Genomic DNA, 25,641 nt, shown 5'->3' on the forward strand with positions numbered 1-25,641 from the left:
TCTCATGGCTTTTTATTTAGGTTGTGTGTGTACATCTGACTCTTTGCAACCCTACGGACTGTAGCCCACCAGGCCACCTCTACCCATGGAATTCTCCAGGCAAGAATACTGGAGTGGGTTGCCATTTCCTTCTCCAGGGGAACTTCCCAAGCTAGGGATCCAACCCGGGTCTCCCGCATTGCAGGCAGATTCTTTACCGTCTGAGCTACCAGACGGTAAAGCGTCTGCCTGTAATGCGGGAGAACAGGGTTCGATTCCTGGGTTGGGAAGATCCCCTGGAGAAGGAAATGGCAACCCACTCCAGCATTCTTGCCTGGAAAATCCCATGGATGGAGGAGCCTGATGGGCTACAGTCCATGGGGTCACAAAGAGTCAGACACGACTGAGCGACTTCACTTTCACTCCAGTTCACAAATGAAGAAATCAAGTCTAGAAATAATAACTTTCTCAGGGCAAGTGAAGGGAATGTCATACCACGTAGAACACAGGGACAGAGGTGACATGGTGTAAAGGCAGTGGGTGAGCTTTGGAGAGTGAGTCGGAACACCCAAATTCAGGCCTAGACTGTTTCTGCTTCATTACATGTCAAAGCAGCACAGCGTCAGTGGAAGAAAAGCTCAATGAAGATCCTGGGGTCTGTGTCTTAGTCTCAGTTAATCAAATAGTAGCTGTGGTTCCTCAGCAGTAAACTAGTATTAGCATTCTACTAGATGCTGCTGAACACCCTTCCATGTGATTCCTGCTTATATGCATGCTGATAGACCTGGACATCAATTACCATGGAGGGTGTTTAGCTTAGTACAGGTAGTGCTTCTGACAAAGTTCTGTAAATTCTACTGAGTGATGACTAAATAGTAGGGTCAGAAAAAGGACATTTAAAAAACCCACAAACTAACTAACCTATTTCTAAACTTGCCAGCAAGGCTGAAAGTTAACACACATAAAAATCAAAAAGGGAGATACAAAGTAAAAGAAAACAATTTTTAAGAAGAAAGATCACAGGAGCAAAAGAAATGCAAAGATAAACGATGAAAAGAGAAAAATCTAAAGATGAGCAGAAACTCTTCTGTAACTCTATTTTTAAAGAACTGTGGGCTTGGAAAAGAAGTCCAGAAATAACTATAACCTACTTTATGAAATCACAAACTTGACACTTTTGTATAGCCAAAGAGGCACCCCAAAATGGACTTTAAACACGTACTCTGTGGGGAAAAGTCAAGCCATCATGGTACAAAACCATAATGGTGCCATTTTGAGTCTGGATGCCCTGACTGAAGAGGTAACATCAACACGAGGCAAGAAAAATGGCCAGGGGGGTTTGAATGGTGGTGCTGCTGTCATATATACCAAAAATGATGAGAACTCTTAAATCTTCAGAGATGAAAGCCAGATAAAGCACAATGGAAATGGATTAAAACATGAAAGGTACAAAAATGTTCACCAAATCCAAGAAGAATCCCTGAAGTTTGAAAGAGATCCATTTTGGTCATTAAAAATAATTGTGGTGAAATCATGACTAGCTCAAACTTAGTGAACTGATTCATCTGTTTAACCAAGGGTTGGAAAGTCTGTCTCAAGGCCTCTCTTACAGAGAAATCAGATTTTTGAATTTAAAGATTATGAACCCTTGTTTTGTACAAGTATACAAAACAAGAGGCCAGAGTTCCCTTGATTCTGAGATCAGAATAGAACTTTCTAGTGTCTGAGTAAAAATAAGGATGACATAAACTGGAGGAAAGAATGATCAATTAAACATTTTCTTATGGTTAAGAACAACTATGTCCATTCCAAGGTAAAATATTTATCTATAGAAACCATAAACAGGAGCAAGATATGAAATGCAAGCAATTTTGATAGAAAAGCAAAGACACAGCCTAAATCCTATCTTAACCATAGACTACTACACAACTCCCTCAAAGTCAGCCTCCTTGTCATGTATGGAGGCCCAATGACAAGTGAGGAGGATCTCTCTTCACCCTATCACCCGTACATTCAGGAAGGGCAGAAAAGTTCGAATAAACAAAAGGTACTATCACATCAGATGATTCAAAAGTTTGTCAAAAATAAACTTTAGACCACAGGACTTCTTTAATTAAAGGTTGAACAGTGTTTTTAATTCTTGCTGGTCCAAAGCTATCTAAATTAGTGCTCTTAGATTATTTAAAGAATTGAGCATGGTAGACACTGGCACATAAGAGAATGCTGATCCAAAAGTGATGGAAGATTATCATCTGAACATCAAATATCAATGTACAAGATTGGAATTATAGGAAGGGTAGGAGGATTAGCCTCAATTTATCATTATACATAGCCTGAAAAGTATCTTTTAACTAAATAATCTCTAGTATCTTTTTGGTCTCTGATCATTTTTCTCTTCTCAGAAAAATACAAATACATACCGAGCAGAATTAATTCTGTGGAGACTTCTGGTTGGTTAGGTATTTATTAGTTAAGTGTTTCTCTGTGGAAACTTATATTAATAGACAAATTTATAATACTAACATTCAGGGTTATCATCAAGAATTCATTATCTGAGACTCCACATTTATGATGATGAATAAAGAAACAAAAGTCATCAAAATAGAAAATATTAACAAATGAAAGGATCTCAAATAAAAAATGTCTTCACTCAAGCATTCCTTCCTTTTAACAGGAGTTTTTAATTCCCACCAGCGTGTCAAAGTTTTTCAGGGAGAATCATATCAAAGACACTGATAAATGACCTGATGGAGTTATACCAGTTAACTGGAGAGAAAAAAAAAAAAAAAAAAAACACAAAAACAAACCTGACAGGATGAAGACAAGAAAAAAAAAACAAACAGGAAAATACTGAAAAAGAAGTGACAAAACCTTTGGTATAATTTTAATGGCCTTTTTATTGTGAAAGTCATTCATTGACCTAGCCTATAGTTTTACCGTAAAAACTGCCCCACCCTGCCAAAAGATAACACTTGATTCTTTTCTCTAAGAAACAGTACATAGTTGCTATTATAATCTAAATTGTGTTAACTATAAGATAAAGTAAATTTATTTTCATAATTTTAATTTTTTTTAACTTAAAACTCTCAATTTAACTTTTTATTTACTATAAAATTTTGGTTTCCCTTTTAAATAATAACCTAGGATAATAACAACTTCTTAAACTAAACAGCAGTCTACCTTAAAATGATGCTCAAAAAATGGTTTATGTAAATTCGTGGATACATATGAATTTAACAAAAGAGGACATTATCATAATCTTTTAAAGCTAACAGAGGATAATATATACTCAAAAAATATTCTTTGATACCATCAGCATGAGAATACTTGATTGGCTTGAATGTGGGTCAGACCAGGTTCAGATCCCATTTCAATTTAACTGTTTTTGCAGAATTATTTCATTACCTTCACAAAGATTTTTAAATACTGGATTTAGAAAAGTCAGTATAATATCAAAAGAATATATTCAGGATAACTAATAAAGGAAACCATGGGAGCTATATGACAATAAGGGCAATATTATCATGAAATGATATTTTTAATTATAATTAGCTTGACTAAAATTTAAGATGATAAACTGATACAGAATTAAGTGGTTTACATAGGGGTTGAATGGACATCCTCACCAACACTAGACTATCTATGTACACTTCACACTCCAAAAGGGTATGAACTGCACACGTTCCCTTGCTTTCCATTAAGCACGGTAATACTCTGGCAGGAGGAAAAGGGTAAAGACAGAAAAGATTGTGTTAGGTCTCCCAGGGAGAACTGGAAATAATAGGAAAGTGTGCCTAGGATAGGCCTGGAACTGAGAAGTTAGGAATAATTGGATACGTTTTCATATTCTATCACTGAAATATTTAGGAAGTATCCCTCCAGAAGTATGTACAGGCATGCCTACGAAGTGTCCAGGTGCAAGGTGGGTGAATGATGGGGCTGCATGCTTCTGATAGTAACTGATAATGGCCCAGCAGAGATGAGGGCAGAGTGGATTTGTGTTTTGTCAGCTCAGTGAAATGAGAGCTGATCAAATGTTTCCCATAATGTTTAAACTACCAATACAGTCCTGGGATGCCACAACTAGAAATAATCTCTCTTATCTCAAAATTATGCAAAGTGATTCAGGCACTGACTGCTTTCTACTCTTTTACTGCTTTTTATTTACATGTCTTAATTCTAACTGATCAGAAGCTTCTTGAAAGTATCCAGACCTGATTTACCTTCATAGATCTTACAGCACCTGGTTCAGTACTCAGTGAATTTTTTTATTTTTCGGCAACACCATCCAGCATGGTGCTGTTAGTTCTCTGACCAGGGATCAAACCCAAGGCCCCTACAGTGGAAGTGCAGCGTCTTAACCACTGGACCACCAAGGAAGTCCCCAGTGCTCAATGAATTTCAACAGATACACTACTGATTGCCAATCTGAAGGTACTCTAATGTGGGGTCAAATATATCACTTAATTGAAGCTAAGAATTGGTATTCTATAGGATAGAGGTTGTAAAGAATTGGGTATTTATCTTTTTTAAAGCAATGACATATGTGGCCTAGATTGCACTGCTTTTCAAAAATTTGATGACACATTATTTCTGGTGGTAACTGATGGTCGACAATGTGCCTTACAAGATGAATGCACAGTCAGAAGTTTTTATATGCAGGCAAAGGTTATGCTTTGATCTACTGTTGCAACCACTCTTTTTGGTAGAACACCATTTGTCTCTTGGCCACCTGTGGTTAGCCCAAAGCCACTGTTCAAAGAGCTCACTTCTAATGGTCTCCCAGTGGGTTGGCCTGGGGCTATTGCTTCCTATTAGACTACAGGTATATCATTTGAAGTAGGGCTTTTTAGGGTTTTGTTTTTAAAAGCTAAAACTACTTTTTTTGGGGGGGGGGCTACTCTTTAAGGCTGCCAAGACAAGGCTAAAATTCCCAGCTGACGTGCATGTGCTCCACATAACCAGCACATCAGAGCTGGGTTACATCAAATACTACTGTCTCTACCCTAGGAATTGTTAGTGAGGCCCATTTGTTATTTAATGTTTGCTAAGTCTCTAAGGTAGGGGTGGTGAATGTTCACAAATACAGAGGCTGGTATCTGACAGTACACAGTCGCTGTGTGCTGATGAAGGTAGGCTATGAATGCTATTGTCACGCTTCCAAATAGATATGATCAGTTGATGCTATGGTGGGATCTCTCACTCTTGCAGCACTAGTTTTCAAATGGCAGGCTGTGACTCATTAATGGTGAAATAAAAATATTTGATGCCAAAATAGGTACTTGTATGAATTTATATGAGCAAGAAAGAACAGAAAATAAAATAACCTTGTGAAACTTTTCCTTCAGTTATATATGTATGATATTATGTATGAGAACACTGTATTAGGAGGTAAAAAATATTTCTGCTTGGAGTCTCTGTCAAAAAAAACTGAAAAAAATGCTACCTGGATCTTCTTAGAGGCCACGTCTGTCTTTGGAGTCAGTTTTACTACTTGGCTGTATTTGTATGGCCAATAATAGTCTGGATTTAAAACCTAATGGCCTAATGAAATGCTTTATTTTTTCTCCTGTACATTACTTTCACTGGGTACACTATTTTTGTTGTTGTTGTTGTTAACTTTTATTTTAAACCTTCTTGCCCAGTATAGGGCAAATTTAATACTCCATTTGAAATGGTCTGTATGTGAGCAAAGCCTCCAAGTATGGTATTTCTTCTTGAAAAGCTTTTCTTTTCCTAATGAGTTATTCTAAATATAAAACCATTCCCTCTGTACTGTCTACATACTACTTATCTTTGTATTTCTATCTGACTAGGAAGCAGAGATCACAGTAACCAATACCAAAGCCTTTAACACAGCACTCACTACTTGGATGAACCCAGAAGTATTTATTTCAAACAAGTTTTCTCATTTTAAACTGTTAGTATGTGGAAACAGTGTAAATAGCATGTCTTCTGTCCAGCATTTGAAGCAAGATTTCCAAGGCTGTCTCTTTAAAACACAAAGTGAATTTTCTGATATCATGAGATTTGAAAATATTCACACAAGAGGAACTAGATGTTTCAAAGCAAAGCATGATGATCAATAAGATATATTTATTATACTTTCTGATATTGAGACTCTAAAATCTAAGGAACAGAGTCTAATCAGCTAGATTTCATCTCTTCCATATTCAATTCACAAAAACCAAATACAGAAAGAAAAAAAATATATATATATATACCTTCACTGTCCTTGAATTTCTTGATTGCCACAATTTCATGCGTTTCCTGCAAAGGAAAAGAGGCAGAAGAAAAGTCATTCTCTAGTGTTTTTCAAACTGGGAATCCCAACTGTCTGGAGGTATATTCTGAAACAGAGTAGCAAGAACTTAGAGAATAAAAAATAAATCCTCCTTGTCCCCAGTCCCTCATTTCTCAGTTCCAAAATTATCTTTCTTACTACCCTGCAGGCATTGTCAGGGAAGGAAAAGGAAAATGGGAAGAGGCTAGGGGACCAAGGGCTGATCTGGCTGAACAGGAATGAACCAGCAGCGCCAATGTCTTGAGGCAATGCAAAAGTAGCAGGGTGGATGACAATAGACAACATCTATATTGCCCTCTGAAACCCAGGAAGTGAAGTCGCTCAGTTGTATCTGACTCTTAGCAACTCCATGGACTGCAGCCCACCAGGCTCCCCTGCCTCTGGGATTCTCCAGGCAAGAACACTGGAGTAGGTTGCCATTTCCTTCTTCAACGCCTGAAAGTGAAAAGTGAAAATGAAGTTGCTCAGTCGTATCTGACTCTTGGCGACCCCATGGACTGCAGCCTACCAGGCTCCTCCATCCACGGGATTTTCCAGGCAAGAGTACTGGAATGGGGTGCCATTGCCTTCTCTGTCTGAAACCCAGGGACACATTTAATTGGGTTTCTCAGATGAGAGGAAAAAAAACTTCTATAATACTTGGTAGTTGCTGGTAGCAGAATACCTCTTCCAAGTCTCCTCCTTTCACTTATGTCTTCCTAACAAATCTATCTTCCTAATCTATCTAGTTATTCACCAGCTCCTCCCCATTGACACCCATTTCAAATCCAAAGTGGACAAATATTTGCCACCAAATACCAATCATTAACATCCCCCTGCCTTTATTTAGCCCTCCTGAATTAACAGAAGTAGTTGGTGAGAAGAACCCTACTTTCAACTGAAACATCACAAGTTCTTTTTTTTTTTTTTTTTGGTCTTTTTTGGCTGGAAGAGAAGAAAAAGGCTAGAAAGGAAATGGAAATGCTAAGCGTATAACTATGCTAAATAATTCATGTCTAATATTCTAGCCTATAAAAGGAATAAAAAAGCTTTTGGCAAAATAATATATAGATTCTTCAAAGTCAACATGTCATATAAAAAGGTCTGGATAATTCAGGCCTGCTCTTTTCTACTCTAAGTAGGGATACTTTCAGATCTGTAAGAGCAAACCTTTTATAAAACTTTGTCCCTGCATCAAATCAAAAACAGACACAATATGAGGCAATAACCAGAAGGGTACAAAATTATTAACTTATCCAAAATACATGCTTTTCTCCTAGGTTCCTTATAAAGGCAAAGGGAATCATAAAAGTAGGGAGAAAAAAATAAATTTCAAAAAAGTGACCATTATGGTGAAAAACAAACCCTGAGCCATAACCATGTCTGTAAATCAAACCCTGTTTCTCACCTGCCAGTTGAAAATAGTAGAAAATACCAGCTTTCATATTTGTGTTACAGGGGGAAAATTATCTGAAAGTACTATAGGCTACTGAGGAAAAAGATTCTTATTTAGGTTATTATGTTTTTGTTTTTTTACAGGAGAAACAGAATGTAGAGTACAGAGAGCTTTGGGGATACAATTTATTTGTATATCGGCAGACCTTCTGATTTAAACTCAGCTGTCCAGGTACTTTTTGATACTGTAATGGTTTCATTATTGAGAAAGAAAAACTGCAAAGTCAAAAGTGATGTGGAGGATGATCACCTAGAATATTAACAGAGGTACCAGGTAACTCTGCTAGGTATGCTACTCTCTCTTAATACACCAACATTGTTTTCTTACCCTGCTCCTTTTCAAATGGCTCCAGCTAGCAACCCACCTACAGCCTAAGGGAAAGTACAAAACCCTACGAGAAAACTGCTCACAGCACAAAGAAAGGGGCAGCAGGATGGCATCCAGGAAGAGAGGCCAATTGCCCACATTTCAACTGAGTGTAGCATTTCATCCTATAGTGCACACGTTTTTGTTGCGTCTTAAGTGTTAAAGCTTTGTTTGATTTTACAAAAGGTCTTGCTTAGTTCAAAACTGCCCACTGATATGACTACATATTTAAATTTATGACTGCCACCATCTTGAAGAAAGAAATTCATCAGATTTTCCCCCTGGTAATCTCATAAGTATAATTTATAGTATAAAACAGTTGTCTGAAGGGGGGGAGTCAAATAAAATGAAATGTTTCTTCTTTTATTTATGCTTTCATCAATACCACAAAAATCCTTTCGCCTCAACACACACACACACACACACACACACACACATACACTCAATATGGGTTTTGTATTTACTTACAGAACAAAGTCAAACAAATGGAAGTTTTCTACATAAAGTCAATTCAATGTATGGTGGAAAACACACACAATTAAGAGAAGATGCTGGAAAAATTTAACATTTTTATTCATACTACTTATAAAACTAATATGAACTCATATAGAAGAATATAAAGGGATATGAGTATAAAAGAAATAAAAAACTATATAACCCTTCCTAATAATACTTAATAATATTTTCTTTCAGTAAATTTTTCTCAAACTGGAAGAACCTGAGCACACATATACTGTGTTGTATGTTGCTTTTAATTCACTTGATATTATACATGGAATATTCTGACCTGTCATTACTTTTTAAAACCATTATTTTTAATAGATGGTTATTTAACCAGTCTACCAATGAACATACTTCAACATCTGCATCTTCATTTCCATAAAGCAAATTCTGTAACTGATAATTCTATAACTGATAGGTCAAGGGGTATGAACTGATATATCCAAAAATATATTATTTTACAGTTCTTTTCAGCAGCATGAGAACCCACTCTACAACCACAGCCAACACTAAATACAATCATTAAAAAATCTTTAGGTACCAATGAGATCAGAGGTTTGTTTCTGAACTAATATTACCTGGAAATAAAAGAACTTAGAAAAGTTTTCTTCTAACAATCTCAAATATTGTTTCTACTCCTATATGTCTAAAGTTTCCATTAGAAACCTTGTAACTTTAAGGCTGAACTTTTCGTAATTGCTTTATGTATTTCATTCACTATTGCATCCTAAGTGTCTAGAATGGCAGGCACATAGTAGGTTTTCAATAAATATTTCATGAATGACTATTTTATGGGTGAATTAATCAAAACTGCCCTATCGGTTTTGTTCTTTTCTTTCCTTCCTTTTGGGTTTCTCGTCGGTCCTTATTTCAGCCAACATCTGCACTTTTTGCCTCATGTCAGTTCATTGCCACGACAGAGGCCATATCCTCCTGGCTCTCCTTTAGGAGACAACTTCACCTGCTTGTTACCAAAAACATTATCTTCAGAACTATGTGTTGCTCTTAAATCTTCAGAGCAGTATTTTATCTATTCATGACTTTTCATAAGCCACAGCCTCACTCGCATTTATAACTCATCCTCACTAAGACAGGAAGAGATCCACCAGGCTTGGTGTCAGGCAGCAAAAAAGGTAGTTGGACTTTTTAGCAACCTGCATTTCAAAGGCAGATTGATGTACCCAAGCCCAATTTGAAACCTGGATTCTTAGTAAACATTCTTTGTGTTGGGTTGGCTGGTCTGAGGCTGGGCCACTTGGGCAAAGTTCTCTGAATGAGCTGTTTGCTGAGCCCACACTTCCTAGCACACCCTACTCCTACTAATTCACCTTCACCACACCTTGTCATGGGGTCTGTGCATCCTAGGATACAAAATGCTGCCTCTTGCTGCTACCTCTTGCCCTTCTGTATTTGAGGCATTTTGTCTCAGAAAAGATCTGGCAATATAGATGCTGATGTGGAAAAGACTGGCAATATAGATGCTGATGATGATCCAAGTCTTTTCCTATTCCTTTTGGATACTTTGCCATATTCTGGTTCAGAAAATAGAATAGATAGAATGTATTTTTCAAACAATCTCCCTGGACTTTGCTAATGATCTTTGATGTTTAGTTTCTTAATTTACAGAACTTTTACAAGTTTATGGTTTTGTTTTTAAATATCTTCATGCCACCACCTTGAGATGTTACATATAACATAGATGTAGACAAAGAAAAAATATGTGAAAACTCTGAAGAACTGTGTTTTAAATTCAATTTACTCAAAAAAGCAAGGCATTGCCCCCACAACATCTGCAAGAGAATGTCACCAGCTGTAGTTAGTAAGATAGGCATAATCTGCTACTTGTTTCAACGTCTTTTTTGTTTAAACAAGGAGTTACTTAAGAGCTCATATTTTAAACAACAAACTAAGGATATCATAAAATATGTAAGTAAACACTAATGATCATTCCATGCCTCACCCTTAATTTTGTCTCAAAATTGAAATTATATTACTTTGGAATGCAGAAAGATAGAGGCTCCTGAATTGTACTACTATCTTCATGAGTAAACAAGCTAAATGAAGCCATTTAACATTTTTCAGAATAAATTTCCACAATTGGAAAAAAAGAGAATGAAAAATAAATTTTTAAAGTAGTAACAAATTAAAAAAAAAATACCTCTAGCGCTTATATTTCTTCCTGTATTCTCATGACCCTCCACCCCATAAAAACCATGCATCCATCAGTGAACAACCATACTGAACACAGAAACTTGTAATCAAAACTCACTTCTGCTACTGACTGTCTAAAGCTCCTGAGTCATTGGTTTATTTCCAGAATCAATTGTCCCTTCTTAAGATGTTGGCAAAGTAACTGATTGGTATTAATGATCATAAATTTACTAAGTTATTTTAAATGCAGTTACATAACTTGATTTAATTATGCTTTGGAACAGTAAATTCTCTAAACCAATCATACAGTTATAAGGAAGTAGCAGGAGTCATCTTTTTAAATGTTTTGCTCTAGTTTAAAATATCCAACATGCATTATGAAACAGAACAGAAAAAAATAATGATTTTATTTTACTCTGCTATTCATGGATTAAACCATTCCAAAGGTTATACTCTAAAATTCATTCTCTATTCTCTGAGGAAGCCCTTCCTTGGGAGAAATTACAACTTGACAAGTATTTTAAAATATTTCACTCTGTATTTGGTATGCAAAGACCACACTAAGTGCTTTCAAACACTGATGTGATCCTTCAGCAGAAGCAAAATCCTATAAACATAAATATTATCACCTTATAGATAGATATGGTAACTTTAAAAAGTCAGCTTTATTTTACTATTCTTAAGAACTTTTGTGCCAAGCCCTGTGTTTCCCATGTATTAACTCATTTAATTTTCAAATTAAATCAAGATTCTCTGAAGAGAATCTTACCAACATGTTCATTGTACAGATAAAAATATACTGAATTTTATGAGGTGCCATAATTTGCCCCAAGATCATACAACTAAGAAGTAATAAGGCTAAAATTTTAAACCTAGGAAGATTGATTCTGGAGGCCATTTCTCATCTATGGCAATGCTATTTGCCACTGCAAATCATATACATAAATTCTATTGTTGAAAAGGATATGTTCTGAAACATACACACACATGCTCTCTCTCTCACTTCTAGGGAGTTACGCTTATTTCTCTTCTGTATTTTCTCAAAATGCTAGCAGCAACAAAACTTTTCAAATAGTTGTCTAAAGTCTGTTCTAATATTTATACATCTAAAAGTATGTGCAAATATTTCATATATTTCCATCTTTATCTATATTCAGACTTGTATTTAACAGAATCTTAACTTAGACAAATTATTTAAGTTACTTTTACATTATGAGCAAAATTATAAAATGGGAGTAAATTCATGCACAGGATACATTCCATGGCAAGTAGATACAATGGAGCATTTAACAGAAATACAAAACATTATCCAGGATATGCAATGATAAAAATCAGACTGTTCTCCAAGGAATCCCTCAGAGATCTTTCCTTGACTTGTATTTATTATTAATACGTATAAACTACCATAGTCTGCCAATACTAAAAGTTAGATTAACTACTAAATTTAAGTATTTCAGACGTAATCAAGAAAGATTAATACTCAGGTGTGTATTTTAGTCAGCTGAGAACTGTTCGTTGGGCCCCAACTTTATGTGAGGTTTTTTTTAATGTGGCATCCTAAGTTTAACATGAGTGAGTAAGTGAAGCATCTCATTTGTACAAACGCTTACATCCTAGTGTGTAATAATGCATGACAGTAAGTAAAAATTTTTGACAAAAGAAGTACAGTGAAGGTTATATGATATGCCACAGAAGAAACGATTGATCATGTAAATATAAAGAAAAAATGTATTCTACTTTGAGATTTAAGTTTATAATATGCTGGTTTAATTTGCTTTGCTCTCTTTCTGAAATGTGAAATATCATAAATCTTTGTTCATGCCCATTCCTTCTCTCCCCAGAGGTAACTGCCATCCTAAAGTTGGTATGTACCATTCCCAGACACATTTTTATTACTACCAATGAATTCATCCATAAGCAAATTTACCTATTTTGTACATTAAAAATCATAACTGGCATGTTATTTTACACACCCTTTTGTAACAGTTCTTTTTTTAAGTACAACATTGTATAGTTGAGATTTAAACATAAATCTAGCCAGCTGGGGATAACTGTGCCCCAAGGGGACATCTGGCAATGTCTGCAGACACTTCTGGTTGTCACAACAGGGTAGGGGATTGTCGTTGTTGTTCAGTTGCTACATTGTGTCTGATTCTTTGCAACCCCATGGACTGCAGCATACACTTCCTATTAGCATCTAGTGGTTAAAAGCTACAGATTCTGCTCAACACCCTACAATGCACAGGACAGTCTCCGCCACAAAGAATTACCTGGCCCCAAACGTCAAAAGTACTGATGTTGAGAAACCTTGCTTTAGTTTTATTCATTGTAATGGTTTTGTGATAGTCCACTATAAGCATTTCCCTTAAAAAAGAGCCTGACTACTTGTTGAGATCAGGTAAATCTTTGAAAAAGACTAATACACTGTGAAAAGAAATTTTAGTTGAAAATGGGATGATTAAAAGATTAATTCTTCAAAAATTATTAAAGCTATTAATCAAGGTACTAAAATGTCTACATTCATTTCATTTTCATAAAACAACAATTACTTTTATAATAACTTTTGCAATATGGTTCCATTAAACATCATATAGTGAACTATCAAAAGATAAATAAAAACATTATTTTTTGTTGCTAAGAACTCTTACATTTTAAAAAGCATTACAAGGAAAACTCCCATGCTCAGGCTCTAAAAAGAGGATAGTCTTATGAAGATATGAATACATCATCAAGTACATGAGAAAGCATGCAGCCAAGAAAGGAAGATGTGGGAAGTGGGATCTTACAAAGAAAAAGTCTTCTATAAAACAACTGCCTTCAAGTCAAGTCAGTAATAAAATTCCTACATAACAAAAATCTATGATCTCATTTGTTTCCAATAAAACATCAAATCCCTTCTACCCGCTATGGGCTGGGGGTATTTTATTTATGCCCCCTATAAATCTTTATTGAGATGTAAAATGAGAATAAATGCACGTAAGACATTTAGACAGCATGCCTAGCCATGCCATCATCTTCCCCTCGGAACCTGGCCCCGCCTCCTGCCCCATGTCCCAGTGAACCCTAGCCAGAAATTAAGGCCCACTCTTTCCATCTCCCTTGTCTGCAATCCCCAGTCCATCCAGGTCATCACCAAGTCCTGTTGATTTTTGTTTCCTAAATCTTTTTCAAATTGGTCCACTGTTCTTCTCTACCTGAACACTCCCATCCTAGTTGGAGCCTTTGGAATTCCCACCCAGGGTACTGCCTAACTTCCTAACATTTTTAATATGTCTGCCACTCAACAACAGGCTCTTCATTTGCAAAGGAAAATCTGCCCTTAAAAGACTCTTCCCAAACTCCCGTGCCCTAAGGACCACATCAAAGCTCTTTTACCTGGTCAGCAGGGAATGGTCCCCAACCTCTTCTTCTTTGGTCTCCCTTTCTTGCTGAGCCCTCGCCATCCTTACCACGATCTCTCCTGCTATTGAGGCTGTTCCCTTTCCTCCTAAAACCTTGGCCCTCCCTGTGCCATTCAACCCTATCCCTTAGGCCTTAGCTCAATTGTCACTTCCTTAAGGAAGTCTTCCTATAGCCCCGTGACTACATCTGAAGCCCCAAATGCTCTCTGAGTAGACACCTCTCCTTCGTAACTTGTATTAAAGTGACACCTTCACATATTTATCTGATTCTACCACAGGACTGCAAGTGTGTAGGTGACAAATAAATGTATGACTGGTCTAAAAGTATGCTGAGCAAGAGAGAAAGATCCAGTGCAAATGTCGTACTGCATAATGTATTTAAACCTCACATCTTGCTGGCCCATGTCATCCATCTATTTGGACATCATTTACTAATTTCACTACAGCTTAACAGAGAAAAACACCTTTTCCTACCATAATTATAAAAAGAATAAAAGATATTCCTTGATATACAAGGAACTCAAGCAACAAACCTAAAAACAAAGAATACAAATATACATGTTTATGCTTTTTAAGGACAGTGTATCCCTGGGAGACTTATTAAGATATATCTGTTTCCTTCTTTCTTCAGAAAGTTTTTAAAAATGAGGATAATGAAAGAACATAGAGCCTTCAAAATTTTATCTGGCTCTGTCCAGAAGTCCTTCAGCAGGCAGGAACTGAAACAAGCTCTTTAAGTTCAGAATTATACTGTCTTGATTAAAAATCTCTTTTGCTATTTGGCTACTCTGGCCTCCTACAGATCTTGAAAAGGCACTGCAAAACCAATATCACTTTCTTTTGTTAAAAAAATTATTCCATAGCATTGCTATAAAATTACTGCAGTTACTAGGTTGCCAATATTTATCAAGTTACATCAGAAGGTTTACTAAATTAAAACGTTATTATTTATTGATTCATTTATCCACCTGCAACAAGGATTGCTATCCTTCACCATCACCTCTATTCCATTTTGTGACTAAACTAGTAAGCTTTCCTCTAGCCCGGCAAAATATAATATGGAAACAGATATGTCACATAAATACTAATATCTAACGTGTATTGTGAGATACTCTGAGTGAAGGAAATTATCACAGACCCAGAACTAGCTAATATACCACTCACAGTCGTATATAGTAACAAGGTCCCCAAATCCTCAGGGCACATGTGCTACAAATGCTGCCAGTCATTTTATATTAGTGGAGTTCCAGGAAATGAAGGAAGAGGGGTAAAGCCTGGGCCGATGTGGAACAGAGAAGGGAAGAGTCTCTCGAGGTGAGATATAGCAACATGAGGTTAGTGGGAAGAGAAAATGATGAGGATCTCTTGAAAAGGTAAGCCACATTCTTAAGGAGAACACTAGAATTCCCACAGTCAAGTCCTGAACTGTTTTTACTTGAACATTACAAGTGAACGTACCAGTAAGGCTATGAGACTTGGAGCCACCTAGATGGCTGAGGTTTGAATGTCTCAAATATAAGAATAAAAAACAAAAACCTGGGACCATTTAGCTGATAAATGTAAACAAGCCCACATACCTAGAAAGCCTTTATAAATACTTCTAATATGGTCCAGTATAAGTGTTAGTGGATCAATATCAGCCTGAAAGCACACTGGTTGATAATGTCTAAGGATGTAACCATGAGGAACTGAGGAAACTAGTTCACACGGAATTGTACACTTAAAATAGCTACCTCTTACTGTATATAGGGTACATTCTTTATATGTAAATTTTACCTCAATAGAGTTGATTTTAAATGCATCATTTAAAAATAATTCACCTCATAGTTATAGACTAATATAAATTGACTGCCCTACTTATTATGATAGATTAGGTAATTAATAAAATGTTATCAAGATGAAAAATGAGGCACCCACAGAACAATTTTCACTAATCCCTCTAGCACAGCAAATAGCAACTCTCTTCACTAGAAAGGGATAGGTAAACTTTCAAACAATTTAGCTCCCTATTTATAGATTATGCAAAATCTGAGATGTACTTGATTTCATACAGCCCACACTTACAGACATTATATACAGATGCTCTCAAACCACCTTGGCTACACCAAACTCAGACTTGGTATTGTCAGCAAATGAATGGAAATTTCAAAAAGTACACTGTAATGATGCTTGCCAGACAGCATTTCAGTTTACAAATATTAACCATCATGTATGTACTGTAGTTACTGTACAATTGTTACATTTTATTTCATTTTGTGCTCATTTTATAACAATGACTAGATAATGAGAAAATGAAAATTCTACTTCTAGTGATCAAATAATCAAAAATAACATTAATTAGGTATGCCAAATGCAGGCAATCTACAACCTCAATCAGACAATCACTGGATTTAAGCTGTGTTCAATAGTGGGTAAAATTTAAATTTAAATGACGAAAATATATCCTCTAGGACTAAATCTAAGATATGCCAAGAAAACGTGGCTCTTCAATTTTCTGCAACTGATTTAATCTTGCTTTTCAAGCCCTGACCTTGACTTTAACTTGCATTTTATAGTAGCTCAGTCCTTTTTGATTTATAGTTGTTGTTGGTTTAGTCGCTAAGTCATGTCCTACTCTTTGTGACCCCACGGACTGCAGTATGACAGGCTTCCCTGTCCTTCACTATCTCCCAGAGTTTGCTCAAACTCACAACCATTGAGTTGGTGATGTCATCCAACCATCTCATCCTCTGTCACCCCCTTCTCCTCCTGCCCTTAATCTTTCTCAGCATCAGGGTATTTTCCATTGAGTCAGCTCTTCCCATCAGGTGGCCAAGTATTAGAGCTTCAGCTTCAGCATCAGTCCTTCCAAAGAATATTCAGGGTTGATCTCCTTTAGGATGGACTGGTTTGATCTCCTTGCTGTCCAAGGGACTCTCAAGAGTTCTCTCCAGGACAATTCAAAAGCATCAGTTCTTCAGTGCTCAGCCTTCTTGTTAGTCTGTCTCTCACATCTGTACCTGACTAAAGGAAAAACCATAGCTTTGACTATATGGACCTTTGTCAGCAAAGTAACGTCTCTGCTTTTTAATACACTGTCTAGGTTTGTCATAGCTTTCCTTCCAAGGAGCAAGCATCTTTTAATTTCATGGCTGCAATCACTGTCCGCAGGAATTATGGAGCCCAAGAAAATACAATCTGTCATTGTTTCTACTTTTTCCCCTTCTGTTTGCCATGAAGTGATAGGACCGGATGCCATGATCTTCGTTTTTTGTATGTTGAGTTTTAAGCCAGCTTTTTCACTCTCCTCTTTCACTTTTATCAAGAGGCTCTTTAGTTCATCTTCACTTTCTGCCATAAGGGTGGTGTCATCTGCATACCTGAAGTTATTGATGTTTCTCCCGGCAATCCTGATTCCAGCTTGTGCTTCATCCAGCTCGGCATGTCACATGATGTACTCTGCATATAAGTTAAATAAGCAAGGTGACAATATACAGCCTTGACGTACTCCTTTCCCAATTTGGAACCAGTTCATTGTTCTACATCTGGTTCTAACTGTTGCTTCTTGACCTGAATACAGGTTTCTCAGGGAACAGGTAAGGTGGTTCATAGTTTTCTTCAGGTAAACACTCAGTTTCTCTGTTCAGATTTTCTCCCTACTTCTACGAAGATGGCAGCTGGGTATATGGATGTGGACGGGGTTTTGTAACTTGACTGTGGTAAAGGAAAGACTCACAGATACACATGTACTGGCCCTTGTGCTGTCCCCTGGGGCTCTATGGTCCCCAAGACAAGGTTCCTTATATGTCTGGACCCCAGACACTGGCCAGACGCTAATGCTGGACCCCATGCAGGCTGTGGGCTCAGGGATGTGCTCTTGGCTTAGAGCCCAGGGGTCTGGCCTGGTTAGTTGTCTCTTTCTCACCTTTAATAGGTAAAGCCGTCTATACTCTACAATCTCATGTATGACTGCTACCTGGCCAACAACTAGAGTGCTGATATCAGCCTGCCCCTCAACACTGCATCCCCACTGACAGGTTTGCTAACTCTCAATCTAGTTACCTGGGGTGGGTAATACCTTTGGGATTCCTCAGAAGACACTCACAAGCTGAAGGAGGCCCAGGCATCCTCTCTCCACCTAACGACATCATGCCACAATTTACTCTGCTGTCACTGCTTCTATTGTGTTGAGGCAATCTTGCAAGGCAGTTTCCTCCCTGAGTTTCAAGAGGGGAATGGGGGCATAAGCATCCTTCACTTTTGGCTTCACCTGCAACTCAGTGTCCCCCAAACCCAGAATTCCAGACCCCCACGGTAGTGGGAAGAAGCTTCCTTGATATCTCAGTTGGTAAAGAATCCGCCTGCAACGCAGGAGACCTGGGTTCGGTCCCTGGGTTGGGAAGATCCTCTGGAGAAGGGAAAGGCTACCCACTCCAGTGTTCTGGCCTGGAGAATTCCATGGGCTGTACAGTCCATGGGGTCACAAAGAGTTGGACAGGACTGAGTAACTTTCACTTTTATGGTGGTGGGAGGGGTGTGGGGAAGAGAATGTCAGGACTTGCCTGCCTTAACTCTGCTCTTCAATCCACATTTCTTTGGCACCTGGAAGGGCTGTCTTTTGTTTCCCTTTTAAGTCTCAAAGGAATATCCCCTCTGAAGAGGCTTTTACCCTACTCTCTTATCTGGAACCATGATAAGAAAAGATTAGGAGAGAAAAACCAATTTATTGACCAAAGATACATCACCAGGTACTCCAGAAAGATTATCTCTGTTAAATACATAAACATTCAGCTATAATGATAGAAAAATAAACAAAGAAAGGTTTAAAGTTAAAATGGACTAATGATCAACATAAAAATATATGATCCAAATGAAGGCAAACAGCTTGCTATAGATCCCTTGATTGAGAGAAGAATTGACTGTGCCTAACTTCCTCATGGCCAATTTTCCCAGTAAATTATGTAGATGCCATTGAAGTCAACATACTTAAATTTTTTAGATACTGGTGGGTAAACAAGATACAGGGAGTTTCCAAGGAAGTGATGTTATAGCTGCTATTTAAATGACAAGAAGCCAACTCTGTATTTCTAGTTAATTCTTTCTTTCCTCCTTCAAAACCCTCCTTTGGGAAGCACTGCGTGATCCCCCAGCTTATTCTGGGTGCTCCTCTCCTGAGGTCCCTACACACTAACCACACCTCCTACCAAGCTCTTATCACAACTACCCTGGAATCTTTGGTTTGCAACTCTGCCTCAAGGCCTACCTCAAATTACAGTTAATAAGATCCATGAGTGTAGGCACTACAAATAACTCTCGCCCCTAAGACCTAGGAGAAAGGAGTACAAATAGCTCAACACAGTGAATTAAGCAGTTCAACTGCTCTAAGTACTTCTTAAGAATCTTACAGGGACCAAGAGAAATAAGGCAATAGACACACAGGGCATAGAAATGGAATATGTAAATTTCATCACAACTAAAAACATCACTGAAAATAAAGGCTGAAATATTATTTCTCTTAAACAGACCAATCCCCTGAGTTTTGAAATAAATTGTTTTTTGACATTTTCATTCTCTGTTGGTCCTGCTGCTGCTAAGTCGCTTCAGTTGTGTCCCGACTCTGTGGGACCCCACAGATGGCAGCCCACCAGGCTCCCCTGTCCCTGGGATTCTCCAGGCAAGAACACTGGAGTGGGTTGCCATTTCTTTCTCCAATGCATGAAAGTGAAAAGTGAAAGCGAAGCCGCTCATTTGTGTCCGACTCTTAGCGACCCCATGGACTGCAGCCTACCAGGCTCCTCCCATGGGATTTTCCAGGTAAGAGTACTGGAGTGGGTTGCCATTGCCTTCTCCCCTGTTGGTCCTAGAACTCCTCAAGGGCAGAGAGCACATCCCAATCATTATGCTGTCATGAGTTTTGCCCCTTCCAGAATGTGGGTTGTCTACAATCACTAATCATGTCCTTCTTGTTGTTTATTCCAGACATCCAGCAGGACGCACTACAGCAGGTGTTTTAACAGATGTCGGCTTAATAAATTAAATTTAAAGTTTCAAAGCTCTCTCCTGTGGTTCCTCTTGAGTCAGAACTAACAAAGAATCTTTATATATCAACAAAGAATATATTTAAACAGCATGGATGATAAATCAATACAATTTTGAAAAAGGTATCTGAATAAATAAATATAAATCGCACAGTGATTCAGATAAATCACATCGTGAGAAAGTGCCTGTAGAAATCTCAAAATCAATGATATCAAAAAACAGAAATTAATGGATCACTTCAAGAGAAATTATATATTGTTCTCTAACAAAACATGGCAGAAATTTTATATTTTATACTATCAGGTACATAGAATATACATGTAAATAAACTTGTTTCTACATTTTAAATGAATGGAACAATTTATATATTTTCACTAAAAAATCAAGTTAAAGGACAAATCTTTTCTGACCAAAGGAACTTGGCTACATTATAACAGCTTTATAATAAGCCCTTAAAGTAGAATTTAAATCTAAGGGCATGTGTAGTATTTATATAATGATTTATGAATCACATCCTTCTAGTTATACTACTATGTGTATTTTTGTTCAAAAAGGCACTTCTAAAGTAATAGAAAATGTTACCACCATATAAAGAAATGTGATAAACAGATATATATTATAAAAAATAATTTGGTTAAATTTTCTCTTGAGCCCTAAACTACCAAACAGAAAGGCAGAAATTTCTAACAAACTCATCATTTCCTACTTTCAGAAACAAATAAAAAATCTGATGACTATACTCCAATTTAAAACATAAGCTATGTACAGGCTATTTTTTATACTCCAGTTGCCAGATCTATCTATATGGTTTCATAAGAAAGAAAACAAAAAGTGTTTCTAACTAGAAATGCTGTTTAATTGCATTTAATTCTGTGATTAACTTTCAAAAGCCCAGAAGCACTTCTTTCAGACACAATCTTGATTTCAAACAAATAATAACAAACCAAAGTGAAAGTCAAAAGATGTCATACATCAAGAAGAAGTGTGAGAACTTCAGATTCAGAGCCACACTGCCTGGGTTTGAATTCTAGCTCCACCAGCTACTAGCCGAGTGACTTTTTGGGCCAGTTTGTTAACTTCTTGGTACCTTGATTTCCTTTGTTGCAATCTGGGTCTAATGATATCACTAACTCTTGAGACTGCTATTAGGATTAAATGAGAAGATACAAAGAAAATGCTCAGTACAGCACATAAGCTAAATGTTATTACCATTATTACCATCATCAAGTTCAAAGCACTACTTCTCAGTTCAGTTCAGTTGCTCAGTCATGTCCAACTCTTTGTGACCCCACAGACTGCAGCGCGCCATGCTTCCCTGTCCATCACCCACTCCTGGAGCTTGCTCAACTCTACTTCTGGGCATTCTCAAATCACCAAAGCAAGTTTCCAGAGGAAAGTTGAGAGCAAGTAATTTGTCCTCAAGGGGCTGCTCCCAACCTTGGAGAGAACTAACAGACCTTACTATATAAAGCCCAGACTCACAGTTGAACCGAACTTCCCATCCAACAGGTTAAAGAGAGGTGACATTCCTCCGGATTTTGGGGCTGTAGCTTCCACATGAGACAGAAGCATGTCCAGGACTTAGAACAGTGATGGTGCTTGGAGAGACCCCTGCCTGGAGAGGTGGGGTCAGGGAAACAATGCCCACTGGAGGGCAGCTCCTGGCAAAATGTCTAATGGTAACCTGAGTAACAAGCAACAGTAACCATGGTAACAACAAAGCACTCAGGACAACGCAGCTTTCCCCATTTGCCTGGTATGTCATAAACCAAAGGAGGCTTATATTAGTCCACAGGAAGCAAAGGAGTGCTAGTAATACCAACAAACCAGGTTGGTGACTTAGATTTAGTTTTATTTCTAAAACAATTATATTTCTACCTGAGTGCTATGGGGCAAATTAAAATCTATTTCACAGGGCTTTGAACTGTAAAAAACTGAGATCTCTGAAGGTAAAGACTAAGTCTCAATCACAGTGCCTGATACATGGTATATTTGAAGAATGAACTGATGTTCATTATCATAAAATAGGCGTTTACAGAATTTTCACACACACACATGGAAAATTCTAGTTGGTCAAGACGGAGTAGCCTCATTTCTCCCAGGTGCCTCCTCTTAAAACTAAAGACCCCCGTACATAATACACAAAGATAGAAGACAGGATGGAAAGGAGGAGGACGAGTGCCTGGAGACTTCGGGACCTAAGGAACACCTCAGCACTCAGTCTCCTGGGATTCCTCACTGTTTCCCATGTATTCTCACCAGGGTGCCAGAGAAGCCTGTGACCTGGAACCCACAAGAGTCGAATATAAAAAAGTGCCAAGAATAGCCCGTTCCCGCCGCTAAAAGATCAATAAAAGGATGAGCTAACAACAGAAAATCCTTCAGGCAATACTCACCCTGCTCAAGCAAACATGAAAGGAAAAACTGCACCACTATGCCACTGAGGTTTCAGTGGGGCTAAGGGGGTAGACACTCTTACACACACACATGAGAAAGCAGGGACCTAATCTTCCACCCCCAGCCTGGCAGAAGCAGGGAGTGCTCCATTCACCCCTCTGTGGTGCTGGTGGGTCCAGTCCCCAAGCTGATCTTCTCTCTTCCCCTAGGCAGAAGCAGACGACAGTACTCTGGTGCCACTGCCAGGGTAGTGTCTTCAGGATGAAGCTGAGATAATAAGGTGAGGTGAATTAGTGGTCCACTTTTGCTGGGAGTCCCTGGTGGCTCAAAGGGTAAAACATCTGCCTGCAATCCAGGAGACCCGGCTTTAATCCTTGGGTCTGGAAGATCCCCTGGAGAAGGAAATGACAACCCATACCAGTACTCTTGCCTGGAAAACTCCATGGATGGAGGAGCCTGGTGGGCTACAGTCCATGGGGTCGCAAAGAGTTGGACACAACTGAGCGACTTCACTTTCACTTTCTTTGCTGGGAAGGTCTTGGCAGGGCCAAGTGAGGAGCTGAACATCTGCTCCATCCACCTGCAAGGAGGCAGTGGGAATAAAAGCAAGATTTCTGCAGAGGTGGGGTCAGGGAGGCCTAAGGAGAAACTGAACATACACCTCCAACCCTCACACTATACTGCTACAGGAAGGCTACCTGCTCAACAAAAGAAATCAAAAAGGATCCAGAGCCTCATACAAATTGACCAGGATAGAATCAAAATTCACTCATCATACCAAGGACCTTTAGAGTCACAATTTGAATGAGAAGACAAGAGACTTACACCAAGATGAAATAAATGTTGGAATTATCTGACAAGGATTTTAAAGCAACTCCAATAAAACTACTTCAACAAGCAACCCTAAAATGCCTGCGACACAGACAAGAAATAGCCCCAACCAAAGCCCGCTCTCTCTTGAGCTAAAAGGCCAGTGAAGGACCAGCCTACCAAGATGGAAAACTTTTAAACAATAACCACTCTACTCCAGCCAGACCTAACTGTGAAAATTGTGACTCTATTCATACCAGCAAAGGCAGAGTGGGAAGCAGGCCCACTCCCCTGCCAGGGCAGTGTGAGTGGAGGCCACGTGGGGAGCAGTGACAAGGCATACCTGCCTCTCCTGCCCCTCCTAGCCAGGATAGTCAACAATTAGCATATGCAAGTAAGTGCACGCACCCCATGTGCAGTGAGGTCAAGTAATACTAAAACGTTGGACTTCGGAGCAGAGAACGGTTTTACTGCAGGGCCATGCATGGAGATGGGTGGGTCATGCCTTAAAAACCCTGAGCTCTGGAAAGCTTTCAGCAGAGCCCTTTTCTAGGAAAGCTGAGGGAGGGGCAAACATCTTGGTGAAAATGTGTGTGTGTGTGTGTAGTCGCTCAGTCGTGTCCGACTCTTTGCGACCCCATGGACTATAGCCCACCAGGCTCCTTTGTCCACAGAGTTCTCCAAAGAATACTGGAGTGGGTAGCCATTCCCTTCTCCAGGGGATCTTCTCAACCCAGGGATCGAATCCGGGTCTCCGGGACTGCAAGCAGATTCTTTAAGGTCTGAGCCACCAGGGAAGGCCCTTAATGAAAACATATTATATCAAAATATGTGGGATGTAGCTAAAGCAATGCTAAGAGAGAAATGTATAGCACTAACTGCATATTTTAGAGAAGAAAGGTCTCAAATAAATAACCTAAATTCTTACCTCAACACTAGAAAAAGAAACCCAAAGCAAGACGGAAGGAAATAATAAAGATAAAATCAGAAATCAATGACGTTTCAAATAAGAAAACAATTGAGGGAAAAAATCAATGAAGTAAAATCTGTTTCCCCCCGAAATTGGTAAAGTTGATTAATCTCTACCAAGACTGATAAAGATTTTTAAAAAGATAGAAGACAAAAATTATCAATATCAGGAATGAAATAGGGGAGATGTCTATAATTCTATAGCCATTAAAAGGATAGTAAGAAGTACCACAAACTTCATACTCATAAATTTGACAACTTAGAAAAAAAAAAATGGGCCAATTCCTTGAAAATCACAAGCTACCAAAGCTTAACCAAGATGAAATAAACAACAGTCAGATAATTATTAAATACAGTGAATTTGTAATTTTAGAGTTTCCAATAAATCTTCAGGCTCTGATGGGTTCACTGAAGAATTCTACCAAACATTTAAAGTCAAATCAGCATTGATTTTATATAACCTCTTCCAGAAATTAGAAGAGGAAGAAACACTTCCCAACTCATTTTATAAAGTTATTGCTATGTGGATACCAAAACCTGACAACACAAAAAAACAAAAACTACTGACTGATACAGCTCATGAACTCAAAACATTAGCAAATCAAATCCAGCAATATATGAAAAGAAATATGCGCCATGACCAAGCTGGATTTATTCCAGATATTCAAGACTGATTTGACATTTGAAAATAATATCACCAGGGTAAAGAACAAAAATCATATAATAGAAGAATCTGACAAAATCCAGCATCCATTCATGACTTAAAAAAAAAAAGAAACTCTGGCAAGCTAAGAATAGAAGATAATTTCCTTAACTTGATAAACATCATCCACAAAACTCTACAGCTAACATATTTAATGGTGAAAGACAATGCTTTTTCCCTAAGATCGCAAAAAAGACAAGAATGTCTGCTCTAATCACTGCAACTTAACACAGTATTATAAGTTCTAATCAGAGTAATAAGCCACGAAAAAGAAATAAAAAGCAAACAGAGTGTAAACAAAGGAATGAAATGGACACTACTTACATATGACATATAAAATATGTCTACATATAAAATCCCAAGGAATCCACCAAAAAACTAGAACTATGAGTTTTGCGAGATTGTAGAATACAAGATAAACTAATCACATTTCTATATACAAACTACAAAAATGTGGAGACAGAAATTAGAAGCAACATAAGATTTACAATTGCTCCAAGGAAATAAAATATAAACCTAACAAAATATCTATAGGATCTGTATCCTGAAAATTATAAAATGTTAATGAAAGAATTGAAGAGAACCTAAATAGAGAAACACACTGTAC

At 37.9% G+C, this 25,641-nt stretch overlaps 1 protein-coding gene across 2 annotated transcripts in view; it reads right to left on the reverse strand.

The window, feature by feature from the left end:
* CDKL5 (cyclin dependent kinase like 5) overlaps positions 1 to 25,641 on the reverse strand; it is a 176,441-nt gene that overhangs the window by 63,229 nt on the left and 87,571 nt on the right. For both annotated transcript variants that reach the window (XM_018043886.1, XM_018043885.1), the window contains exon 4: positions 6,204 to 6,249. In XM_018043886.1, the coding sequence (XP_017899375.1) occupies positions 6,204 to 6,249 (46 nt within the window). The remainder of the gene's footprint in view (positions 1 to 6,203; positions 6,250 to 25,641) is intronic.

Source organism: Capra hircus, assembly GCF_001704415.2.
Source record: "Capra hircus breed San Clemente chromosome X unlocalized genomic scaffold, ASM170441v1, whole genome shotgun sequence".
Lineage (NCBI taxonomy): Eukaryota > Metazoa > Chordata > Mammalia > Artiodactyla > Bovidae > Capra > Capra hircus.